At 52.0% G+C, this 19,444-nt stretch overlaps 1 protein-coding gene across 4 annotated transcripts in view; it reads left to right on the top strand.

Annotated features, from left to right (window-relative positions):
• The window catches only part of PRKCB (protein kinase C beta), a 136,914-nt gene extending 118,045 nt beyond the window's left edge, over positions 1-18,869 (top strand). For 3 of the 4 annotated variants that reach the window (XM_052772282.1, XM_052772285.1, XM_052772284.1), the window contains one exon: positions 8,492-9,886. In XM_052772282.1, the coding sequence (XP_052628242.1) occupies positions 8,492-8,650 (159 nt within the window). In that variant the 3' untranslated portion in view covers positions 8,651-9,886. Of the gene's footprint in view, positions 1-8,491; positions 9,887-14,092 lie in introns of those variants that run through there. The other variant, XM_052772283.1, reaches the window with a different exon arrangement.
• Positions 18,870-19,444: the final 575 nt, after the last annotated feature.

Below are 19,444 nucleotides of genomic sequence, written 5' to 3'. Positions count from 1 at the left end.
TCACAGCTATGTCTGAGTCTCTCCGCGGTCGTCCAGGTCCTTAAGGCATAGGCTTATTCCTGTGTTTCCACCTCCTGCGTGCCTGTTAGCTGCTGTGCCCTAGTTGGGCACTGGTGTTTTACAGAAAGCTGTGAATCCAAAGTTAAATCTGATTTACATGGCTGATATGGACTGATATTTATGCCCAGTGATCAAGGTGTGGACATTGCATGCTCTCTTAATCCATCATGTTGGATCACAGCTCAGGAGTCCAGAGATGCTCCATGTATTTAACTGAGCCTTCCCTGCCCCACTGCCCTTAGCAACGTTGGACATGTCTGTTTTCCTCTGCTTTACAGAAATCTGCTTTACAGATTTCAAACCTGTTCTTTTGAAGGGACCCTTTCAGTGCTTGGAAGAACTCCGCTTTCAGGGAAAACATGGAGTAGGGTGCTCGGCTCCTTTAGCTCTCCTCCCTCTAAATGCCTCTCTGCTCTAGCAGCCTTTTCCCTTCTACAGCTCCTTGCTTGACTGATGAAATACAAATAAACCGCCCATTAGCTGGGCTCAGCAGGAGCCTCCACAGCCTCGTCTCCCTCCCGGCATGCAGCGTTGATGGGGGAACGGCTGCCGACCGGGAGGTCTGCTCCTTGCCCTAGGTCTGACAGCGATGCCCGGCGTACACTTGGTGCTGCATATTTTAATTTTAGACAAGTATTTTTACAAACTTAACTCCTGTGCAGTGATGCCTTTGCAGGAAACTATGTGGGGTACTGTCCTCAGAGCCTTTCACTTCCACGGCTGAGCGCTGCTTCTGTGCAGTGCGGGCTTGGGCTGCCCTCTGCATCAGCAAAGAGAAAAACGTCCCATTCTCCTTGCCTGTCTCAGAAATGTGGAGATGCAGGTTGCTGGGAAGCAGCTGGTGATGGTTAGCACAAGAGATCTGAATTGCTGCCTGCTTTCCTTTCCCTCAGATGGAATGGAATCTTCAAGCCATTAGACCATGTAGGGAAGGTATTACCGGGAAGGCATTAACTTTGATATCGAAGTATAATAGTGCAAAAGTGTTTGGGGCTGTTTGTACACACCATGATGTGTGTGGGCTTAGGGTGGGATCCGACCTTTGTGCAAAGGATGCTGAGACACGGGGTGGGTGGTCTGTGAGCTCCAGCCGTGGCGAGGACGCTGCTCCGCACCCGGAGCCCATCGGGAGGGCTGAGCTGGCACCAGGGCTTCGGGGGTCTTATTCTGCAAGAGCCCTTTTCTCCTGAAATCCGTAACTCCTGCTGTTTCCTGCCTCTGTGTGCGTTTGCTAGCAAAGCTGTTGCTGTCCCCCTCCTCTACATCTGCCCTTTCTTCCTGAGCAGATCCCCAGTGATGCTCTTTGCCTTGGGTTGTGGCATAGCGTTATTTGTCGCTTGGTGTTTTACAGTTAAAAACAATTGAATTCTGTCAAAAGTGCTTTCTTACTGGTTTTAAAATGTGCAATTTTTGTCCTGCTTTAAATGTCTTATTTCCTTAAAAATCCTTTTGATGCTGGACCTTGGAAGGGGGACGGTAAGCTGCCGTCTGTCGCATCTCACCTAACGGCTGGTGCTGGGGAAAATTCACCATTTGATAGGACAGGAAGATTAATAGAAAGGTAGGCGCAGTAGATTTAGGATTTAGGTAGGATTAAGACAACTCAGGTACCTGCTGATAGCTGATATTTCAACAGCAGTGCATCTGTGCTGGAAAATGCTGCTCCTTTCATGCCAGCTGTGAGCACAGATCAGAGCAGCACGGAAATGAAAATCTGGGTTTGGGCACCTTCACAATGTACTTGGGCAGGTCATGAGGAAAGACGTTGCTTACTGCTTCTGACCTTCAGCCACGCATGCAGGGCTTGAGCACTTGCTGGAGTGGGGGATTTGTGCTAGCCTGGCTCTTTACCTTGGCTTAAGTCTTCTTTTTTTTTTCTTTTTTTTTTCTTAATTAGCTTCTGTAAAGATAAGGTTACAGATTGTCTGCAGGCCAAATTTTCAACATAACAGAATAATATGCAGATGTGGGCTCGGTATCTGCCCACAAATGCCCACAGCCTTCCCGTGCTCCAGCCCCGTGTAGTGCCCGAGCACTTCAGCCCCGTGAACACAAGCCAAGGGTGAGCAAAGCCCTGTCCGAATTGTCTTTAGCATCATGTCGACAAATTTTGCTTATCGGAAGGTATCATTAATTCATGTTTGCTCATTGCTCAAGTAGCACAAAACCTCCTCTTGCGTATGTGAGTGCGGTGGGCAGCTCGCGTGCTGCCTCCGCACCTCTCCCCGCCGGGGTGGTCCCCTGCCCGCACCCAGTCTCCGCAGAAGCATCTTCGCTAGTTCTCTCTTCTCTAGCACCCACCCACAATATTTTTGCCACCTTTCTATGATTTTGTAACATCTCTGCAGGTAGGGAGCGTGGGTACAAGCAAGGGCTCTCCGTGCCTTCCCAGCGGCCGCTTGCCGGGAAGGGCTTCACATCGCTTCCCAGAAACCTGCAGCATTTTACACCAACAGGAAAATGGACGCTTCAGCCCTCTGCCTGGCTTGGGTGTTACGTACCCAGAGCTGAAAGTAAATTCCCAAGAGCTCCTGTGTTGCTTCCTGCTTTGTGCTTGATTAACCTTTATCACAGAGACGGTAACGAGACAGATCAGAGTCTGGGTTGTCTTTGGTGTGCAGAAACTCGGCGGTTTTGACATGGGGCTGCGCTTGGCTGCTTCGTGGTTTGGCTTGTGCATAACAATTCCTTTCGTGGGTCTGCATTTACCCTGGGAAGTGTATTTACACTTGCCTGCTTTCTCTGTCTCTCATTGAGATAATTATTGTTTTTGGTATCTAATTACTCCTTTACTTTACATAAAGCCTAGTGATTTGAAAAGTCTCCTCATTTTGAAAGCATTGAAATCACACGGCAGAGCACAGGATTACTCACAACAGGACAGGGGTTTAAAAAAATTGCTTTTAATCTAATAATTTTTAATTGCATAAATTAATTTTCTTCTAACTGCTTTGAATTAATATTGAAACGCCTTTTATAGACCTGGACGCGTGAAAACTCCAGTTATCCTGTATGTGCATTTTTGTAGCCTTAGTTTCAGTCTTTACGAGGTGAGTTCAGGCGTTTGCATAAGTAATTTCCTAATTAGATGAGATGTAAGGATTGAGGGGGCCAACAGTGGGCAGGAGCATGCCATGGAGAGGCGGCCAAATGTGTTGAGGTTAAACATCTCCTCTCATAATTGAGTCAAGATTTGCTCTGGTAGCCTCAGGGTCCCGTAAAGACTTTCTCTGAGATTCCCCTCTGATTATTCAGCCAATATTCTCAGTACATTGGGAAGAAGCTTGGCTTTGTTCATAGGAGAGAGATGAATGCCAGGGCCGTACAGCAGAAAACCCTTGCAGCAAACGCTCTCAGCCTTTGCCCGGAGCAAGGATGAATGCGCACTGGAGCATCCCGAGCTGCGGTCTGGGATCGTTAGCCAAACACTTATGAACAAAAAGCGCCTTTGTTCCCTGTTCACCCTGACCAGCGCAAAGGGGCCCTTGGTGTGGCCCCAGGTTCATGCTGCAAGCCAAATTCCCCCAAACAGGGTGCATCTGTTTCCAGAAGTGTCAGAGAGCCCTGATCCTCCCTCAGGGGGCAAGAGCCAGGTTTCTAACCCAGCGCAGCACCGGGAAGGTCAGACTTGCCCAGGAGATGCCTGGGAGGCCAGTGGGATTGTGGCTGTACCACTGGTTTGGGCCAGAAAAACGGGAAATCGAGGGTGCGTTCAGCCCACCGCTTCTCCTCGGGAGCAAGGGCTTCGTCGCAGCAGGAGAACAGCCATCCTCGGCTTTTTATGATCTTTGATTGCATCTCAGGGATCAATGGAAAATATTTTATTATGCCTTTTTTCTCTATTTGAAATCAAGCTAGAAACTGATAAAATAAAAAGGCTATCTTCTAAGCTGACAGTTTTATTTCTGCAGCTTGAAAAAAAAAGTCATTCTATGCTGGCTATAAATATTAGACAGGACACATTGGGGATTTATGTAAGATATAAATTCCCACCCTCCCCCTTTCTCCATTCAGGATGGAGTGATGCCTGTACATTAATATAGTACTGAAATAAGGCAGATTTTTCACAACATGGCTTTAGATAAATGTAAAAATTCATGCAGCATGTCTCCCGTCCTTTAAAGAGGAACTTAATTTCGGAAGCTTTAAAGATGGCGCTCCTGCAGAGAGCGACCATTTGCCGTCCGGAGCGGCATGGATCCTTCTTGCTCTCTCTTAGCACAATGTGGGCCAGATCTTGCATCTGAAACTCCAGCAGTGTTGGGCTTTGGCCACTGGAATAAAACCTGCCACGTTCCCGAGAGCCAGTGGCTGCCTGTGGCATCGTGGGGGTGGCAGGACAGCACAGAGGCATGGCCACAGCCTTTAGACCTTGGGTTTGGGCTTGGACATGGCTCCTATAAACCCAAAGACAATATCCAGCCTTAAAGTATATATTTTATCCCTGTGAAAGTTCCCAAAGAGGAGGATATGCTGATTGGTTTGCTGATAAGGACAAGTTCTTATGCATCCAAAGAGAAAGTCTGCAAACCTCACAAAGCTGGGCATGAAATACTATGGATAGATGCAACTTCTAAAATTTTCCATCCACATATTCTTGCCTTATTTCATTATGATGAGAATTATTCCTTGCCAACATACATATTAAAAATATATTTGTATTTTCTATCCCTATAACTGGAAGCGTTTCACAAGGATTAGTTTTTAAATGTTTGAAGGGGTTGCTCTTGTTTGATTTTTTTTTTTTTTTCTTTTTTAAGAGACAGCACATTTCTTTATAGCAAAAAGGCAGCTAGGGCTGTCAGACATTTCACATGAAGTGCCTTGCATGTCTCCACCGAGATCTCATGAAGCTAATAGGCAATGACAGCTATATTTTCAGAGCACTGTAAGGCTTTCACTGTATACGGAGTTGATAGAACGTGCAGGTGAGCAGCTTATTACCAGGTAAACCCTGCTATGTTCTGTGTTACTGCACTGATAACCTTAAGCACTGCAGACTTTCCCAGTAATCTTGCTCATAGTTTATTTTATCCCGGTACTGAAGGGGAAGACTAGGGACAATGTGGCCTCGAAAAGCCCCCGTCTCTTTGTTTCATGACTTTAGCTTCCAGGCTTTGTGGAACTGGCAACTTCAATTTGGGGAATTTATTTTCTATTTTGATGCTAATAGGATGGCTTTCAGGAATGCATTTGGCTGTTGCTGACTTGTCAAACATCTAAAACTTACTTTTGCAAGACTCTAAAGCTGTACTTGATTGCGTGGTCTGGAGCAACGACCAGCTCTTCCCGAAAAACTGGCGCTGTGACAGGTCTTGGTCAAATTCCTCATGGTGGGAATTGTCAGCTCATCTGGAGAGAACCTCGCTCTTCGTTTCTGGACATCTGTGAACCTCGCCGCTGTGCTGCTGCACTGGAGAGAGGGGTATCTGTCAGCCTTGGAGACGCCGGTGATACGGTGCCCGGCGTAAGCATCCCCCAGGAGCGCTTCCCCCGGGGAGGGTCTGGGGGGGCTCGGCTGCCCCCGCCTCGTCCCCCAGCACGGCTGGGGTGCTGCTTTCCAACAGCTCCCGGCCTCAGCAGAGACAGCGGGCTGGGATCAGACGTGACCTGCGGACGGGGAGCGCGGGTACGGCTGGAGTAACCGCGAGGGGAAGGTAACCAGCAGGTCCCAGTTTGGCCAGTGCTTCGTGTGATGCCGAGCCTCCGCCTGCCCAGGTGATGGGCACGTCCCTCTTAGTTTGCACCCGCCTGCTGCCCGCAGGAACGGGGTGCTTGGACAGAAGAAGAGATGCGGAGAATTGCCTCGGGATGGGTCCGTACAGCAGTCAGGGATTGGCAAGGTACAAGAACTTGGGCTTTTTCTAGAGAGTAGCTCCCGAGCTGTGTGTCTGCCAGTCTGCTCGCTGCACTTGTGTCTTCATTCTCCATCTCCTTACTGGGTTTCTGTTGTTAATTTGACCCGGGCTCTGTGTTTTCTGGTGCGGGGACCCATACCGTTTCTCTGGAGGGGTCATTTTCCACTTGGGTCTCTGTGTTTGAAATCAGGGATTTCCAAAAAGTTGTTTCTGGAGGGCCACAATGTGGATGGCATCGTGCTGGGACCACGGCCAAGGGCAGCTGGGGCAGGTTTTCCCCCACCAACGCGATGCTCTTCACAGGCTGCATGAAAAGGCTTCTCAGGCTCATTTTGGGAAGCCCTCATCTTCAGTACCCTCCTGGTGAACTGGTTTGCACTGTGTTTGCATGTTTGGTTTGGGGAGATTTTGTTTGTCTTTGGATTTTTTTTTTTTTTTTTTGCCTAACTCCTCCCTTGGGCAGCACCAACTCATTTTTGCATCAAAATACTTAAAAAAGAGCAAACCACGTTGTGACCTACCACACCAAGAGCTCTTGCCTGGGCTCAGCTGCAGGCTCAGCCGTGGGGCCAGAGGCAGGAGCTGTGTTCACCGGGGCTGGGGCTGCAGCGTGTGTGACTGCGGCAGCCCAGAAGAGATGCAGGGGGAGAAAACTGCCTCTGAGGTCTCTGAGTAAGTTTGAGTGCTGAGTTAGAAACCATGCTGAGCTCAGGGTGACGGACAGGAGATGCGCTTGGGAGCAGAAGCTTGACAAATCCAGACTAGAAATATGCTGTAGGTTGAGACATGGCCTTACAAAATATGAGAGGGAGGGATGGGCTCGGAGGCTTCAGCACAGCAGTAACTAGAGTTAAATTGACTCAAATGTTACCCATTGAACTTTTTTTAGAGACTTGGGGATAAGAATTGTCTCACTTGGCACTGTAAGAACATATAAGAGCTGCCAAAGAAACATGCCGTTGGAGGCTGATGGATGTTCACGTCTTCCCTGAAACCTCCTCTCTGGCAGAGGAAGGAACTGGGAAATGTTGAAGTTTACATGTATTTGTCTTTAATATTTTATTATATTTAGTCTGACGTTTATTAAAAATGTAAATCTGTTTCCTTAGCAAATGAAAGTTAAATACCAGGAAAAATATTCCCAGCACTTGAAGCGTATGTTCTCCATGGAGAAATGGAAGGAGAGAACTGAGGGACCGGGAGATGCTGGCTTCTGCATCTCGTCGGAGAAAAGAGGGCCAGGAGAGCATCAGTTGTGTGGCAGCTCCGATAGGAGGGAGAGTTCACCAGCCATTAGAGCAAAGTCATTACATGCAGTTCATAGGGATGTGACATGCGTGTGATAGGTAGTAATTGAGCACAATTTGTAGCTGCTGCAGTGACCTGGTATCCACCTGTTATTAGCTATTGCTATTATTATTATATTAAATCATGACTTGCAGCACGGGAAGTTACAGGACCCTTGTTTTGATGGCTAAGAAAATTAAATAAGGCATTTGGCATGTCTCCCTGCTCCCGACCTCCCTCTTTCGCTGCAGAGACTGCAGCACAGCCAGCCGGGTCCTCGGCTGCTGCCCAGGGCTCCTGCTCCGCGGCAGCCCGGGAGCGACGGATGCTGACCGACCCCCGATGAGGGTCTGGCACTCTCGGGTGCTTTCCAGGCCCCGTGTTTTCCTGTCCCGCAGTGCCGTGCCAGCCAGGGCAGCGGTCACCTGGACTCCAGAGCTTTCGGGTTCTTCTCTCGTCCAGCCTTGCTGGCTGCAGAGAGCTCGCCGGTGCTCTGGGACTCCTGCCTCACCCGACATAGGGGTTGTCACGAGCTGCTTTCAGGGGCAAGAGAGAAAAACGTCGCTGTGAGCAGGGTTTTTAGGGTTAGCCAGCCTTGTCCAGTTGCAGCGGAGAGCTCTGGGGGTGCCGTGCAGCGAGCCCGGCTGCCACACAGCAGAAAGCCCCCGCTCCCGCCTGCCTTGGCCGAGCAGCACCCCATGCACCGGCGTGGACCGTCAGAGTCTGACGGGCACGTCGGGAAGGGACGGAGCAGCCTTGGAAATTCCCAGGCACAAGTGCCTGCATTAAGCATTCGGCCAGCAGCAGGTTACAAGAGCTCTGCGGAAGGTGAGAAGCTCTCTCCTTGAGCAGGGGCAAGGAGAAGCCTCTAAGCAGTCCAGACATGACGAAAGCGTCCCGCTCCCGGGGAAGGAGGGATGACCGAGCAGGTGAAGCCGCAGGGGTCTTTCAGAAGAAGCCACCGTGTGCGTGGCATAGCCTGAGAGAAGGTACAGTGCTGCGTGTAGGCAGGGAACGACAGCAAGTAATTGCACTCCCATCTCATTCCTCTCCTGCAATTACTTGCCATGGTGCAGCCGGAGGGTTTTGCCGGTCTCTGGCTGCGCCATGAGATAACATCGCCTTGTGACTAACAAAGCTCATAAGTATTTTGCACCTTTTTCTTTTCTGCCATTGCTGCACCGAGATAAGCGGCGGCGCGCGGCGAGGCTGGGCGGGTGGCTGCAGCCGCATCCCGCACGCTTCTTTCTCCACCCACCATACGTTCTTTTCTTCCCCTCTCATAGTGTGGACGCAATGCTGAAAACTTCGACCGGTTTTTCACTCGCCATCCACCCGTCTTAACACCTCCTGACCAGGAAGTCATCAGGAACATTGACCAGTCAGAATTCGAAGGATTTTCCTTTGTTAACTCTGAGTTTTTTAAACGTGAAGCCAAGAGCTAAGTAGCTGTCTAGATCTCATTCCTGCATCTCTATCATCCAGTCCCAGCTGCTGTTGTGGTGACATTTTCCATTGCAAAACTTGCATTCGTGGTTTTTCTTTAGTACTCTTACTAGAGTGACCATATTTCAAAGCCCGAAGTGTCTTCACATCATTTGGGGCGTGCCTGAAGGGTGGGTGATGTGCAGTAAGAGCTGCAAATGTGCTTTTATAACATTTTATTTCTAGAAAATAAAAACAGTTCTAACAGAGGTAAAATGGAGAGGTGTAAACTGTGACAATTAGGAGAGATCTTTTCAGCATGCGCTTCAATTCCTGCTCTTCCCTTTTTCTAGTCTTTTAATGTAATCATGAAAAATTAATATTTAGCCTTCTTAGCCTTAGCGGCAGGTAAGTGTTTTTAACAAAACCTTTCCCCAGTACGAACGCGCACCCCGCAGCGCGGGTGCTGCCGGCTGAGCAGCTCAGCTCCTCCCAAAACGGAGCAGCTGCTCCAGAGAGCTGAAATGCCGATTCTGCCTTCTTCTGTAGCTCTGTCCTGCTGTCGGTTGAAATCCACCACAGCACCCCTTGCCACCGTAGACTCGTACGTATGTGGATTTGGGCAGGTGCAGTTCTCTGCGTTGGGTCTTCAGCAGCAGTGATAAATTATTAGGGAAGCCAGGTCTGCTGTTTGCAAAGATTTCTCCTGATTGTGCAGTTTCTAAGTAGCATTTTTTTAAATCAAAAGAAACATATCCAATTGTAAGCGGGAAATTTGAAAGAGCTGTTGGAGGTGCTTTCAAATCCATGGTCACCCTAGTAAATACCACACATTGGTTCTCATAGCAAAACTTTTTCTTTTTTTCAAATGCCAAAGCACTTGATCGAGTTTGTTACCTGCGCTTTAAATGTGTCAAAAAATGGTATTAACACAAATGGGATGCTATTTAACGTTGAACAGTATTGTGAATTCTGATACGAAGCTTGTAAAGAAACTTGTTTCAACTAATAGTCCTACTTTTAAAAAATGCCGCTAGATATTTAAATGGCCTAAGTTTTGTTTCTGGCATCAAAGAAAACGTTTCAGGAAGGGTGAATTTCTCTTGAAACAATAACAATCATGCAGCTTCCTTTTATACTATTCTGCAGATGTTCACGAGCTGTCACTGTATCAACCTGCTTTGAGTTGTAATGTGCCATTGTTTTTTTTCCAATACTGATTATAAAATAAAAAGTGAGAAATAATGTCCAAGAAACCTCCATGTGTTTGGCAATAATGAGTTTCTACAGTTCTGGGCTCGGAGATGCCAGGAGCACCGACAGTCAGGGCTGCACCGCGCCGAGGGCTGGAAGCTGCCCCGACCGCTCGGGGATGCTGGCTCGGGGGCACGGTGGGTCCCCAGAGCTGCCTGGGAGAGCAGCGCAGGCAGCAGCGCAGGCAGCAGCGCAGGCAGCAGCGCAGGCAGCAGCCCACATCACAACGCAGCCTCCTGCACCGCCGGCGGAGCCGCGGCCCGTTCGTCCTCTGCAGCGTTTGTCCCCAAACCGAGGTGCGACGTACTGGAAGCATCTTCCGAGCGGAGAGTGAACGCCCGCGTGTCCTCTGCACCAGCTCGTGCTGCGCAGCCGGCGACCCTGCTCACTCGTGCGCTCAAACACGGACAGGGAAAGGAGTTTCTGTCCGATGTCCCTTGGAGGAAGGATGATTTGAGGTGTCAGGACGGCCCTCCCGCGGGGTGCTGCCGAGGCGAGCAGAGCTCTGCCGCTTGGGAATCTCTTTAAATGCCTTGAGCAGAGACAACTGCGGCATGCGCTTCGGATTTCTGGAGACTGCAGAGGCAAGGCTCTCGGCGAGGCAGTGCTGTGTGTCGGTGACTCATCGCCCTGCCTGTGCGCTCTCAGAGGAGCAGTTGTTAAAAGCAATTGGCAGTTTCAGCTAAAGAGGGATTACAGGTTCCTGCTAACTTCCCTTCTCCTGAGCGCACGCAGAATTTCCCTTCTGTCTTTGGAAATCCGCTTCTGCTCAATTGCTGCGGTTCTGAACTCTGCGGGATCGTTCTGAAAGGCACCGAACGGCAGCACCGGCAGCGCCGGCGGGAGCTGCTCTCCGGCGAGCTCTGCCCGTGCAGCCCTGGAGCGGAGCTCTGCCGCGGGGCAGGGGCTCGGTGGCGGTGGTCGGGGGGGATTCCCGTCCCCTCTGGTCCGGGCACAAATGCTGTTCTGGGCCAGACGTGCTCTGCGGGCACACTGCCCTGGGCGTGCGGGAGCCCCGGTGCCTCCGCCACGCCATCCCTCCCGTGCTCCTCGTCACCTCCCAGAGTCAATTAGCCCTTTGCTGGAGGCGTTTTCAGCCTTGAATTTCCCCTGCCTTCCCCTCTCTCTGTTTACCAGATCCACGTAGCCGTTCCCTACCTGCTCCCAGGCTATTCATCATCTTTGACAGAGGCCAAATTGCCACCAATTTCAGACAAAATTCAAGGTAAGAAGTCAGCAAAACCCCGCTTCGCTGCGCTCACAGCTGGGCCCTCCTGGTGCTGCGCTTTCCTGCCGAGCCCCTGGAGGAGCTGGGGGGGGGAAGCTGCCGGAGGACGCTGTGCAGGGGGAGATGGGCTGCCCTGAGCCCCCTCCCAGGCACGTCACAGCCTTTGCCAGAGCTTTCTGCTGCCGAAAAGCAGCAGGAGGTTTTGCTCACCCGAGGGCTCCCAGGCTGAGCACTCGCCCTCTCTGGTGCCATCAGCAGAGGCCACTCCGAAGGGCTGGGGACCGCGGTGGCAGTTTGCACCAGCAGCAAATGTGGACATTCCATTTCTCTTTGCAGCATCCCACAGCATTCCTGCTCGGGAGAAGCTCCTGGCTCAGTAGGACGGTGTTTTCTTGGCACACGTTGGTTCGGGCGGACGTGGCCTTCAGGAACCATTTGGTCAGCTCAGCATCCCTCCGGGAGCGGGGCAGGAGCCTGGTGCCAGCGTCGGCTCCTTCCTTCTGCACGTGCTGGGGCTGCAAGAGAGAGCCCCTGTGCAACCGCTTCGAAGTGGCCTCTTGGCAGCGAAGGGCAGCGCCTCTGCTCTTCCATGGCTCCGCACCAGCCCCTCTTGTCCCAGGGGGGACGCTGCCTTCCATCGAGGTGGGCTTACACTTGCATTTCGACCGCTTCACCCTTTGCCTGGCAGAACTCTGCACCCGAAGTCGTCTCCTTCACCCCGTCTGCCCTTCCCCACTCCTGCTCTGTGCCCCCAAATCCACTTCTTCTTCCCTCTCCGTGCTGGGCAGAGGAGCCCTGCAGGGACTGTGCTGGCTCCCGAGTGTCTCTTGTCCGACAGCGAAGGCAGAGACCCAGCTCCTGCTTGGGGACAGGCTGGGACCCGCGGGCGCCGGCAGGTCGGGCTGCCGGAGCCCTGAGCACCACTGGCTTGATGGCATGTCCTGGCTCTTCTGGCTTTTCTCTCGTTGTTCCTTGAGCTCCAGCCCCATTTTTCTTCCCACCTCGTCTCCTCTCAACCACCCTTGGCTCTCTTTGCTCTCTGGTCTTTCCCCCGCAAGGCTGAAGCTGTCCTGATGGGATGCCTCCTGTGGCACGTGGAGTCTCCGAGGGGCCACGGAGGTCCTGGTCCGCTGCTGGCATTGGGGCTCATCTCCAGAGGCTCGATCCTGCTGCAGTTGTGATGTGGAGCTCGTGGCCTGGCCGGGCTGGCGGGAGGAGGGCAGGGAGGACCCGGCTCTCAGCCCTGCTCTGGCCGTGCTCCTGCTTGAGGCGTGAAGGTGCCGACGGCTCTGCCGGCAGCCGGTGGGACAAGAGGTGCTGCGGTGAGGACGCAACGTATCGCCCGCCGGGTGCTTCATCAGTACGGAGCAGCGGGGAGGATGACCGCGGCAGGAGGGAGCGGGGTGGGGGTGCAGACGGTCCCGCGTTGTCCCCCCCGCAGCCGGGGTGTGAGGGCGGCAGGACCCCCCGGCAATTCCCCCTCGGGCCCCTCTGCCGTGAGCGAGAGTTGGAAATCTTCCATCATAGCAGAGCTCAGGCAAGCTCCCGGCACTGCGGGGACCTCGGTTCAGCGGCAGGGTCGGAAGAAATAAAAAGACCATTTTGCAGGTTTCTGCGAGGCACCAAATTTGTGATGGGGACCTGCCAGTGTCACGTCAGCACGGAGTCAGGGCGTGCGGGCGGCTCTGCCCGCTACTGAAAATGAAAAAGCGGTGGAAAGAGCACTGCCCTGCGTTGAGGCTTGTCCGGCCCCGGGGCGATGCTGCGGGTCCCCCACCGGTCACCCCCAGCAGCACCCCAGCCCCATGCAGCCTTTACAGGTAGTTGGAAACACTGGGAGAGGACTGCGAATGACTGCGCTCCCATCTCGTTTAAGCTCCTACATAGAGACACAGAAGAAGAGATGGGGAAAGTCTTTTGTCCCCGCTTGCTTTAATAACGAGACGAAGCAGAGCAGGTCCCAGCCCACGGGCTGCCCGGCTGCCACGCTGCAGGGAGCGGGGCATCCCTCCGTGGGCTTTCTTTACTGATGGAGGATCCTGGGTGCTTATGTTGTATCTTCAGCGCTCCTGTTTCCCACTTAGCCAAGGCACTGTAACCTCCCACAGCCAGAATGTACCTTAATTGGGCAATCTCTGATGCACACCCATTTACAAAAATGGCCCAAGCGTTCCCAACTGATGGGATCTGCAGTGCCAATAGCAGGTTACCAGCGCTAATCGTGACTAACTTTGTTTTTTTCTTTTTTGGGTTGGATGTAGCTGCGAAGTTGTTGTTCTTACGAAATTAAAATGATAAAAGGTTGCATATGTGGAATTTTCATTCTTTGAGGTTTTGAACTACTGTATATTTTCTATATACAACCCTGGAGCAAATCGCATCCTCAAATCAATAAAACACTGCATTGGTCAATGCCATATCGTAGCATAATTTTAAACCATCAAGCTTAAAGCAAGAGGAGCTCTTACAGCTGATTATTTTGTGCAAATTTTGAAATCGTATTGAACGTTTACTTCCATTTCGAGGCATGTTGCTTCCTCCAGGCTCCTTCCTCCTGTGTATTGTGAATCTCTGTTTGCAGTGGCGGTTTTGCATGCCAAGAAACTGCTCTGTTGCTCTCTTTTGCAGCGGCCAGGAGAGGAGGGACGCTTGGCCTGGGAGCACCACAGCCCTCCCCGACGCCCCGTGCTCTCACCGTGTCCCTTTACTGTCTGGTTGTGTGTTTCAAGGTGTTAAACTGGTGTTCTTCTCTTCTTGCCCGCGGTGTGGGGTCACTTCTATTGTACAGGGTGCCTCTCTGGGTGCGTGTTCCTCATCGGCGGTGGCTTTAGAAACCGGTGTGGAGGTCTCGAGTGCTGGGCACGAAGCCCAGGGACAGCAGAGCTCTCCCGGCCGCGCACCCTTGGGTGCTGCCACTGCTCGCTTGCTCGCTCGCGCTCCCCCCTTTGCCGCGTTTAACTCTGTGCTTTCCATTTAACAGAAGGACAAACGAGACACTTCCAACTTCGACAAAGAGTTCACCCGGCAGCCGGTGGAGCTCACGCCCACGGACAAACTCTTCATCATGAACTTGGACCAGAACGAGTTTGCTGGATTCTCCTACACTAACCCTGAGTTTGTCATTAACGTGTAGTCGCGGCGCAGCCGCCGCCCGCCCTCTCCTCGCAGTCCGAAACTCCAGATCGCCTTGTACATACCGACACTAGTCTTCCGGGATTAGCAGTGCAGACATACATACCCTCATGCGAAACACGCCGACCGCTTGTTTTAGGAGGCCTTTCTATGTCTGTGTCACTCGCTAGCTTGGTTTCCCTAGCTGGAGATGTTTGGGGTTCGAGTTAACAGTCAGTAATGCTTCTAGAAACTATAGTTGGTGGTGACTAATAGAGTTTTTAAACAGAAATATACCAAATTGCTACAGTCTTTGTAATTTTTGAAATCGGATGCTGAGATTCCAGTGACCCTAGCTACTCACAAATCGTTTCTGTTGAATGCTAAGCATGGTTGATATCTTAAACCGTTGTGCTGAAGCTTGCGATGACTGTGAGCTTGTCTTAGAGGAGCCTTTTGTTCAAGACATGGATACATTTGATCAGTGTGGAAAAGTCTGCTTATAGACATATATTTTTAAATGCATTGTATATACCGTCAGCCTGGCTCACCGAAGCCGTCTTCCTCCCTCGCCTCCCGCAAGCCTGCGCCTCGCCATACGGCCTTTCCTACACTCAGGCATTAAGACTCCAAAAGAATTCCATGCCAGTTCTTGTAAATCAGAGCAAATCTTTTTCTAAGTGAAAGGTGGGATTTTTTTTTTAACATCTGGAACAGTTTGCAGTTTTGATACACTCTGTCAGCACTCTCATAAATCTTTCTCCTGTTTTTTCACAGACACTGTTGAAATTTAACAGCTCTGTAAAGGATATTAATATTCTACCAAAACAAAACACGTTTATATTCTCGGTTTACAATTTACCAACTGAAAATATGCCCGCTACAAAAGGGCTGTACTGAGGGCTATTTATAAAGGTAACTTTTCTACTTTACACCCTCTGCTATTATCTTAAAGGCTCAAAACCCATGAATTTTACAGGCATCTTGATTTACCTGATTTCAGCCAAAATTCCTGGGGGTTTTATTCAGTAATCCAGGACCTTCTGCATCATTTTAAAAATTCTGAATTAGGAGAGACAATTCCAGGAGCTGTCTGTAAGGCAGAGCCACGCCGTGTGTGCAGCAGCGGTGCCATGCGGGAGGGCAGGGGCAGGCAGGGGCAGGCAGGGGCTGCCCGTCGCTGGCCGGGTGGCAACTCTCGCTCGCTGTTGGGTTCGCAGCAGGGTGAGCCCCGAGTGCGAGCATCCTTTGAGTCACTGGCTGTTATCCCTCTCTTATTACACATTAGGTTGGTGGGTTTGCAAAAAAAACCGCCATACCTGTATTTTCTGAACCACTACCAATTCTAGTGTAAATACACATTACTCCATGCCTATAGGGGAAAATGGGGGTGGGATTTTATGAATCACGAGGAATCCTATAAAGGAAATTCTGGTTTGTAGATCTTTTATAAACATCAAACTCTACCTTTTGAAATTATTTTCTTCCTTTAATGATTCATTGGGGAAAAAAGGCTGCTAGAAGCTAAAGCTGATGTCCCACCTGCCGGGGAGCGGCCGGCCGGGTGTCCTCGCCCCGTGATTAAATTGCAGGCAGGCAGTGCCCCGTGCGTGCTGGGGACGTGAGCTGCGAGTCCATGGTCTTGGGTACTGACCTGGGCTAGAGGAAACAAAACAAAAACCCAGAAAAACTGCAAATTGTGCCAGATTGACGAGAGGGTTTATGAGACACTCTGCATCAGACAAAGCCCAGGGAAGCCTCACCCGTGGGCTGGTTTTTGGTGAGGGTTCTCGTAACTCCACGTTTCAGAAGACGTCTCGCCATCCTCTGCAGACCAGGGTCGATGTTCAGAGCATGTACGTTACTGTAACTTTCAAACCCGTCGCTGCAGAATTAGTATTACTTCAGTGGTGAATCTTTTTCATTGCCGTATCCTCAGCTCTGAAGCCGTTCCCAGGGTCTGTGCAGGATGCTGCTGTAGGGTCTCCTGTGCCGAGGGGCACCCCGGGGCCGTGGTTACACGCAGGGGCTGCTGGGGGGTAGGGGGGAGTTACGTCTTTTCTGTTTGGGACTTCTGTGTATGTGTTGGGGTGACAGCCCTGCATGGAGCAGGCATTGCTGAACCGCCGAGCGAGCCGGGCAGCCTCGGACGGGGCCCGCGGGGAAGCCGGGCCGGCAGCCGGCTGTGCTGGGCTGTGCCGTCAGGCAGCTTCGGTGTCATCTTCGGGATCTGCAGGGTTAAGATCCATGCTCCAGGGAGAGCTTAGCAAAGGCTAGGTCCTGTCTGCAGAACTCGTACCTTGAGTATTTCTGATGTTGTCCGTTCTGCTACTTGCCAAACTCTTATTTCAAGGTTTATTTCCAGGTGACCTGTTTCTTCTGTGGAGAAATGTAAAATGGGATATGCCTGGCCCTGCACAGGCGTTGAGATTTGTACAAACTCTTCCAAGGAAGGGCAGAGCGACAGCGGTTGACTCGCTGTTTGCTGTAATTTGATGATTTAATCTTCACTATTGGATGGGGAAAGCAGCGCTTCAGGAAGATGCTCAGAGCTGAGAGGCTTCACGAGAGCCCTGTTAGTCAGTCCCCAGGTGCTCTGATGCAAGGATAAAGCCCAGTAAAGCGATACTGGAGCATGCTGCCAGCACGCTTGCACCCACTGTGCAACAGGGCAGTGCCGGGGGGGGACAAGGGGACGGTGTGAGCGAGCAGCAGGTGAGACAGGCGAAGGATGCTCTGGGGGACAGAGGAGGCATCTCAGCCTGCAGCTGCAGAGGAGAGAAAAATCCCCGGGGGCTTGCAGGGTGCACCCTGACCGCTCGACTGCGTGCTGGAGGGGCTTTGGGGGCAAGTCCGGTGTCCTACACTGAGCAGCCTGGCTGCGGTGGGATGGGCCGTGGGGTCCGGCGGTGGCAGGGTGGGAGCCAGAGCCCCGCACCTCCCCAGGTGAGGCAGGAGGAGGGAGGCAGGACATCCACTCACCCCACCTGCACAGGATGGCAACTCCTGACTCTTTCTCCCGAGCTGGATTATACCTGAACGCTGCAGGTAAGTGGGGTTCAGGCTCCTCAGGTGGTTCCCTGGGGGGCAGGATGGATTAGGCAGTGTGTCCCCCCCCCGGGGCGGTGTTGGCCCCTTTGCTGCTGGTCAGCGGCTGCAGCCGGGGCTGCGGCGGCTGCTCCGGGCAGCAGAACCTGGACGGCTCCTGCACCCAGCCGGGGGGCTGGGCAGCAGCGTGGGCTTTGCAAAGGAGACCGCGTGCTGTGTGAAGAAGACACGGGGCAGGAGGGCTGAGGCTCTTGGAGGCGAAGAAGTAACGGCTTGCATTTACCCACTGGCTAAGGATTTCGTTCCCAATGCTGACATTTGGAAATACACCAGGATACCTTGGTGCAGGAGCAGATTCCCATTCCTGTCTGCAGGGATGTTAGGGCTGCAAATGCCGGTGCTCCCTGGGTGCGCCCTAGTCTTTCACTTGGACATTTTGCCAAAGAAAAGGAGAGAGGACTGCGGCTGTTTGTCCATGTTCCTGGTGTAAAGCACAGCCCGGCTTGAGCTGGGGAGTGGTGGCGAGGCTGCCGGGTGCCCGCAGCGGCGGAGCGCCGCTGGAGAGCTTGCATGGCACACGGGGACAGTGGAAGAGCGGAGGGACTAGAGGAGAGCCTGAGCAGGGACCTGCCCGAGGCCAGGGGCAGAGCCAGGGCTGGCTGCTTGGGCTCAGCCTGAGGAATCGCCTGGTCCGGGGGGTCTGCAGGGCACTGCTGAGGGCTGTGGGCAGGCGCGGGGGGGTTGGAAACCCCGATCCTCTCCGACTCTGCTGTCCTGCAGCTGCACATGGCTGTTTGGGATACAGCTGGTCCCAACCCAGCTGTCACACAGCAGTTCAGGGCGAGTCTGCACAGCCCAAGCGTAGCTGCTCTCCAGCCAGTGCGTGCTGGGGGACTGCCCCAGCGCGATGCCATTTGCACGTGGTGATGGGGACCTGCTGCTGCTGCTCTTATCTCCCCTGGCTGGACATCTGCGCAGCCTTCTCTTGATGAAAGAGCCATCACCAAAGGAGTTATTGATCCATTTAATAAATAAATGCAAGTTTGCATAGCGGCCAACCCGTATAGGTAGTCTCAAAGATGGGAAGATGGGCGAGCGCTCTGGGCAGTAGGTACGCTCTGATGATTGTGAATCCCGAGAGCTCTAATACAAGTGAAGAACTAGGGTGGTTTCCAGCGCAGAGTGCAAGGATCTAGCTGTTCAAAAGGTAGGGCTTAACATCTGGAGCGTGGAACTAACTCATACTAACAAGTGCTGCGGCTTCTCTGCTTTTGCAGAAGCAGATGAGCCACTGAGCCTGCAACAGCAAAAGAAGCAACAAACATCTTGCTCCATGCATGGCAGTGTTATCCAAGCTGTTTATTTCTGATCACGTTCAAAGTGGCAATTAAGGAAAAAAAAAAAAAAATGTTTATTGTTGAACAGTTTGTGTTTGTGAATTTGATTTCACCTGCAAGTATTTGATGACTTTTCTACATCCTAGACTACCTGCTGTGTGTTGTCAGAAATTCTCATAAAGACCTCCTTTTAGATGGGCATATACTCTTTATTCTATTTGCTGCATGTATGAAAAAATAAAATATATAATTTTAAAGAAACCCTGAGAGCTTGACTTCCTTTGCCCGCGAGACTTGGGTGGTGTGCAGGGGGCGAGCCGGTGGGCTGGGTGTGCCATGGGATCCCCAGCAATCGGCAACTGGTTCCAGCTGTTGGCCGCCTGCGTGGTCACCCAGAGGGGCCCCACCGAGCCCTGTTACAGCAGCAGATGTTGAGATGTTGCAGCTTTTCTGTAAAAAGATGCATATCTGTACAGCTAGAGAATATTAGCAAATGGGGCCTCCCTGAATGCAGGTCCTGGACTGGAGACCTGCAGCTGTGGCTGCACTTAAAGATACCTATAGACCAATGGGGAGGGGGAGGGAAGGTGTAGGTTGTTTGTATCTTCAGTTAATTGCTAATTAAGATGAGTTAATTAACACTATTGCAGATGCTCTTCCCACCACTCCGTGAACATTGGTTCCCAGTCCCTGTGAGTCACGCAGGGCTGCGGGGGGTGAGCTGGCTGGCTCCAGGGAGGTCAGGTGCCAGGCAGACCCTCTGCGGGCGCTTTGCGCAGCCTTGCCCTGCCGCTGCAGCGAGGGCAGGGGAGCAGCAGGCTCAGGGGGTCGGGACT

This window comes from Harpia harpyja, chromosome 21 (genome assembly GCF_026419915.1).
Source record: "Harpia harpyja isolate bHarHar1 chromosome 21, bHarHar1 primary haplotype, whole genome shotgun sequence".
NCBI classification, from domain to species: domain Eukaryota; kingdom Metazoa; phylum Chordata; class Aves; order Accipitriformes; family Accipitridae; genus Harpia; species Harpia harpyja.
The sequence above is the reverse complement of the archived record's forward strand: the minus strand, read 5'-3'. Positions and strand labels throughout refer to the sequence as shown.